The sequence below is a fragment of the Monopterus albus genome, unplaced genomic scaffold (assembly GCF_001952655.1).
Source record: "Monopterus albus unplaced genomic scaffold, M_albus_1.0 scaffold270.1, whole genome shotgun sequence".
NCBI classification, from domain to species: domain Eukaryota; kingdom Metazoa; phylum Chordata; class Actinopteri; order Synbranchiformes; family Synbranchidae; genus Monopterus; species Monopterus albus.
Window position 1 is genome coordinate 1530483 of NW_018128150.1, and position 6597 is coordinate 1537079.

Consider the following 6597-nt stretch of genomic DNA (forward strand, 5'->3'; position numbering starts at 1 on the left):
TCTTGTTGGTGTTCAGGACAAGATTGTTATCTGAACACCACCTTGTCAGGTGCTGGATCTCCTCTCTGTAGTGAGTCTCATCATTGTCTGAGATGAGACCCACTACGGTGGTGTCGTCTGCGAATCAATACACAGACATTTTAAAGCTTTGACACATCATAGAAATTGGTGAGTACCCAATAAATGCGAGTGCGTTCTCCATTGAGGCGGACAGTAAGAGGCTGCCAGGCCATGGTGCACACTCTTCTGAAACCTCTCATTTCAGGATTGAGCTCAGTTGCTCCATGGGCAAAGCATTTACAAATCTCTCCATACCACTGGTTAACAGTAGGATGTCTGGCCTTAATCCACTGAAATAAAACCCATCTTCCCTTTAATAGGAGACATTTGTTCTACAGTTTTTCTGAATGTTTGAAATAGATGGCCCTATGCCTCAGAGGTTCAACAGAAACAAGCCAGGGTTAATTTTTATTTCCTTGCAGTGCAGGTCATGTCAAGGTCAAGGTCAAAGTGTTTATTTGTCATATGCACAGTTAGGAAACGTGTTTCCCTGTACAATGAAATTCTTACTTTGCCGTCCACATGAATGCCACAAAATACAAATGAAATATAAAGTAGATGAATAAGTAACACAAAATCTAAGGCACTTGAAGCAGCAAATGCAGAGATATAATAAAAATATATAAGGATATAATAAGAGAATGTATGCTACATGGGAGCAGCATGTGCAGCAGTCAACAGTCAATGTGCAATTATGCATGTGCAAACTGAGAATGTAAACAGTACATGACGTATTTCCTGGTAATAAACTCCTCAGCTGTTTAGGAGTCTGATGGCAGAGTGAAAGAAAGAGTTTGTCAGTCTAGAGGTCCTGCATTTCACACTTCTGATCCTCCTGCCAGAGGGTAGGGACATGAACAGTCCATGCTGGGGGTGGGTGGGATCTTTGAAGATGGAGGCAGCTTTCCTACGCACCCTGCAGTGGTAGATGCTCTGCAGAGAGGGCAGTGGAGTCCTGGTGATCTTCTCTGCAGTCTTTACCACTCTCTGCAGGCGCTTGCGGTCCATAGCAGTAGTGCTGCCCTCCTCAGGAAGTACAGCCGCCGTTGGGCCTTCTTGACCAGCTGTGTGGTGTTGAGTGTCCAAGTGAGCTTTATTGGCCAGGTGTGTTTATCGGCCTGATGCTGACACACGAGGAGCTTGACTCTGGTACAGCAGCTCTCAGTGTGACTTCTACTTACAATTACTCCTACCTAATGATTTCATTTTGACCTGACAAGGATTTAATTTTGGGTAATATTTCAGCAGAAACGATACATGTGAAGGCCAGGTTTGATCCCATGTCCAACAGCTGAAGCGCAGGTAAAGTAAGTGTGATGCCACCAAGCCTGCGGGGTCCTCACTGATGTGGACGCCGAGGTATTTAAAGAGTAACTTTGTAACTCTCTGTTTGTCCAGAATCTGTGGTTCCTGCTCGATAAGCACCAGGTGCCTCCAGTGAGTGGAGAGGAAGCCATGATCAGCTATGAAGCCTACCTGAAGGTGGGGGAGAGTGCCGGGCCCAAGTGCAAGTACGTAACAAGAAGTAAAGCTTTACTAGCAGCAGCACAGTTTGGGTTAGACCGCCCATGCAAGGCTTTTTTAATAGTGCATGTGTGTATTTGCACCAAGGATTCATGCTGCTTCTCTCCTTTTTTTCCTTCAGAAAATTCTTTACAGCTAGAGTGTATGCCAAGCTGCTCCACAGTGACCCTTACGGCAGGATCTCCATCATGCAGTTCTTCAACTACGTCATGAGGAAAGGTCTAGCTTTTCATTGGACTTTCTTGATCTACCTCATCTCATCTCATGCTTAGCAGTGTAGAAAAACCTCACAGAGTCAACTCATGAAGGCTTCCTTTCTATCAACTGATTTTCTGAATTCATATTACATCAAATTATCTTGATGTTTGATTTTGTTGGTATCTCCCAGATTTTTGTACCAGTGAATATTTTGTCACTAAATGCTACACATCTATTCTCTCTGTGCATCTAGTGTGGCTGCATCAGACCCGCATTGGTCTGAGTCTGTATGATGTGGCAGGGCAGGGCTACCTCAGAGAGTCAGTAAGCATTTCCATCAGAAACCACAATCTACAGTTTGCAGTGATATGCAGAGTTTTTATTTTTTTATTTACTGCATAAAGTCATGAGCAGCTGGTGGCAGAATTATAGCATGAAGTTGTGCTGAAATGTAAACTGCTAGGACAAGATGGTGCTCTTCATTTTTTCTTTTGTAGGATCTGGAGAACTACATCCTGGAACTGATCCCCACTCTGCCTCAGCTGGATGGACTGGAGAAGTCCTTCTACTCTTTCTATGTCTGCACTGCTGTTCGCAAGTTTTTCTTCTTCCTTGACCCACTCCGAACTGGTGAGACTAAACCCCACACAAAGCACTGTACTATCAATGTAGACACATAGAGGATGAGGAGAGGGCACCCATGCTTTATTAGAAATATGATCTGTGGCTATATTGTGTGTTCAGAAGGATGCAGCACAGTGTGTATGTAACAGGAAGAGGCTGGGTTTACACTCCCGGTCAGTAATTGTTCCTTTGTTGTTGTTTTTTCTTTCTTTTTTCTTCAGGAAAGATTAAAATCCAGGATATATTAGCCTGCAGTTTTCTGGATGACTTGTTGGAGGTACGTTCTGTGTAGAAGTATATGTAATAACATTATCTACCAAGCTACCAGCAGGCTGAATGCACGTGAATACACAGATGAATATACTGTTATTTTCATGGTCTCCCTGAAATTGCCATCATTCTACAGTCCTTTTATATGTATTATTGCTGTTATGGGGCTCATGAAATGATCAAGTACAACACTGTTAAGCATAAAAAGTCTCAGACTTGGCCTTTAAATGTAACTGCCTGTTGCACTCTCCCTCTCGCTCTGTGTTTCTAGTTGAGAGATGAGGAGCTGTCCAAAGAGAGTCAGGAGTCCAACTGGTTCTCAGCCCCATCAGCTCTCCGAGTCTATGGTGAGTACAGGTGTCTGTGTAAATGCTGAGCTTAGGTTTGTGATATTAAACAGCCCCCAGGAGTAATGCAGTAGTTGGGGACCTCACAGTGCAGTTTCTGTTCAGTACTGTGCATGGTGATAAGATTTCATACAATGCTTACGATTCTTTAGTGTCAACACCACAAATTACAGGATTATCGCTGTTAAATAAATTGTATACCTGGAATATAATGTTAGGTCTCCTGTGAGAATCGGTTGATTAAATTATTGGTGGATTTGGGACTTTGTTTTTTTTTTTTTAAAACAGTCTGAAAGACAAAAATGTTGATATGTAGCTGTTGTCCCATATATGGGACATATGAACAGAATATGGATTTACAACAAATAAAAAAAGGTTTGTATTTGTATGTCTGTGTAATCGGTCATCTCAGTAAAGGTCTGACTATCTCTCTACAGGTCAATACCTCAACCTGGATAAGGACCACAATGGCATGTTGAGCAAAGAGGAGCTTTCACGCTATGGCACAGCCACCCTCACCTCAGTCTTCCTGGACAGAGTGTTTCAGGAGTGTCTCACCTACGATGGAGAAATAAAAAAAAAAGCAGGAATACATACAAACAGCTGAGGCAAATGTACTAATGGGTGACAAATTATAGGAAAGATTCTTTGGGTCTGTGAAACACCACTGGGTATTCCCTCATTTGGAGTTTGGACGATGCCGGTGCAGAGCAGTGTCTTGACACATCGCTCACCACATCTCCCACATAGGTGTTCAGTTCTGGTCTTCTCGGTTATTCGAGCTTTTCCTTTACTTGCTCACTTGTCAGTATGTTAATGTGCAGATCCAACAAACTCACAAGGTTAATCTTGAGCTGCTCCCTGATTGAACACAGCATGTCCTCTCTGGACAGCTGACACTTTTGTGTATGTGTTATGAATTACTGGGTATTGGTCTAAATCTCTTTTCTAGGCATAATTTTTAGCTGATAATTTTGCAGACAGTGTTTAAATAGCATATTTACTGTACATAATTTTGTTTCTGAGTCGCTGTCTTTCTTCTCTTCTGCTCCAGGACTATAAGACTTACCTAGACTTTGTATTGGCCTTAGAAAACAGGAAAGAGCCAGCAGCGTTACAGTATATTTTTAAACTTCTGGACATGGAGAATCAAGGATACCTGCATGTTTTTTCTCTCAACTACTTCTTCAGGGTATTGTTCACAACCCTCACACAAACAAAATAATGGGTGCAAGCCAAGACATTTATTCAAACAGTACATGTTTGCACTACTGCTGGTATCATCCATTCATTCATGTTGCATGAAGTACAAGAACACACACACGGAAACGTGTGTTGTGTCAGAATTACATGATTATGTTGTAGCTTTTCTTTCTTTTTCTTTTTCAGGCCATTCAGGAGCAGATGAAGCTGCATGGTCAGGAGCCTGTCTCCTTCCAGGACGTCAAGGTATGTTGTGTGCACACAGTGTATGTTACAAAAAGTTCAGCCGATCTGTGTTGTGCATTTGTAAACATTCGCATATCTTTTAGGTTAAAGTGAGATACTAGGTTTTGGGTTCAAAAAGAAGAGTGAATGTTCTGATCGCTGTCTCTCCTCAGGATGAGATCTTTGACATGGTGAAGCCTAAAGACCCCTACAAGATCACACTCCAGGATCTGGTGAACAGTTGCCAGGGTGATACAGTCATCAGCATCCTGATTGACCTCAACGGCTTCTGGACCTATGAGAACAGAGAAGTGCTTGTCGCTAATGACAACGACAACAGCAGTGCAGCTGACCTTGACGACACCTGAAGATGTAAGAGACACTGAACCCCTTTACCCATGGACTCAGTTCCATCTGCTTACATTTTAACTTTAGCTTGTATAAATATTGTTCTTTGTTTCTGCCTGTTGTTTTTCTGTAAAGAGAGAAAGATAATGTGTTTGTCATTGACCTTTTTGAAATAAATGTTTTTTGTCATTTCATACCTTTTCTGACAATGGCTGTGTACGTGTGACCTCACTGAACTCAAACAGCTGTGAGAAGATCAAATAGCCAAGACTCAAATGTAATATGACTCAGACTGTTAATTAAACTGAAGTTTAGTAAATCTGAGAGTTGATAAAGCAGAATGAAGACATGGATATTTAAAAAACTGGGAAGTAATTAGGCATTTGCCAGGGTTCAATGGGTATTCCAACAATTTTACACATGAAGTTCAGTTTTTTCAGTATGGTGATTACTACTTTGAAAACAGTTGCATAATGTTATGGGGGAGCTTATACATACTGCTTATAATTGCTTGCTGCTAACATGCTGCCCACCTGATTAGGTCCCATACATCCCTTTTTATTTGTTCATATTTTTATATTGACTTATACAATTGTGTGTTATGCAAATAAGATGTCTGTCTTTTAAGCCGAGAGCTGCCAGAAAAAAATTTTGTTGTGCTTATGCATAATGACAGTAAAGATTCTTGACTTCTTGACTTGACTAAAACTCAGCTTAGGGACACAATGTACAATAGGAAACAAATCAGTGCTACAGTAGGGAATTCTTCACCATAGTATTGGTATCAGATAAAATTACGCAGGATGTAAATCTAAACAGTTTTTTTACACTTGTAATTTTGCAACTTTTATATTTGTTCATTAATACTTATGTATCCATATAGATCTAGAAATCTAATTTGAGCTAAAACAGTGAGTTTAAAATAGTATTTTGAAATAATTAACTCTGTTGTCATTTGCATTTTCTGCATTTATGTGTTCCTCCAATTTAGTTGATCACAGTCAAACACATAGGAAGGATATAGTATAGGAAGGAGTCATGGCATCTGAAATGATAAATACTGTATGTCTCCAGTCATAGTGATTGGGAAGAAAAATCCATTGCTGGCGGAGGAAATTTATAAATTATCTCGAAAGTGGAACAGGAGAACACGACACTTGTCAGTATCATGGCTGTCAGAGGGAACATTTGATGAACTGTGCACCAAAATGCAAAGCGTGATAATTATAAGGTTAAAGATAAGTCTGCAAAGTGTGTTTGCAAACGTGAACGAGAACTTGCTGTCTTGCAATTATTTAGTAGTCGTGCTGAAATGATGAGTGAAAAATAGCCAGTATGGTAGAATATCAGAGAAACTGGTGGAGGCTGCCAGGTTTGAGCAGCTGGAAGATGAAATAGTTGATTTGCTTGACATATATTTAAAAGAATGAAAGCTTTCTGGTAAAAATCCCAGACATTTAAGTGAGATTCATAATCATATTGTGAAGCTTCTGCAGGATGTCAAGACAGAGACAGACCATGAGTGCAGTGAGATGGCAAAGGAGGTGCTCTGCCCTGCTCCATCTGATGCTAAGCAGGTGTCCATCCCCAGACCAACACCACAATGTGCAAAACAGTAAACCAGCATAAGGCTATGTAATATAACAAAATAGCAGTATTAACATCAACAAACAATGCAGAAAAAGCAGTATAAACAGACAGTAAACAATGCAGACAACAAAGGAATGTTCATTGAAATGAGATAATAGGAAAAAAAACAGTACTTAAAAATAGAGACCTCTATGACTCTGTATAATCT

The 6597-nt window shown here is 40.6% G+C and overlaps 1 protein-coding gene across 1 annotated transcript in view; it reads left to right on the forward strand.

Moving 5' to 3' along the window:
- Positions 1 to 4970, forward strand: part of ppp2r3c (protein phosphatase 2, regulatory subunit B'', gamma) — a 7813-nt gene extending 2843 nt beyond the window's left edge. Inside the window, exons 4-13 of the mRNA XM_020621954.1 lie at positions 1459 to 1571; positions 1706 to 1803; positions 2036 to 2106; positions 2280 to 2412; positions 2628 to 2683; positions 2948 to 3023; positions 3461 to 3596; positions 4077 to 4215; positions 4413 to 4472; positions 4625 to 4970. Of these exons, the coding sequence (XP_020477610.1) occupies positions 1459 to 1571; positions 1706 to 1803; positions 2036 to 2106; positions 2280 to 2412; positions 2628 to 2683; positions 2948 to 3023; positions 3461 to 3596; positions 4077 to 4215; positions 4413 to 4472; positions 4625 to 4819 (1077 nt within the window). The 3' untranslated portion in view covers positions 4820 to 4970. The remainder of the gene's footprint in view (positions 1 to 1458; positions 1572 to 1705; positions 1804 to 2035; positions 2107 to 2279; positions 2413 to 2627; positions 2684 to 2947; positions 3024 to 3460; positions 3597 to 4076; positions 4216 to 4412; positions 4473 to 4624) is intronic.
- Positions 4971 to 6597: the final 1627 nt, after the last annotated feature.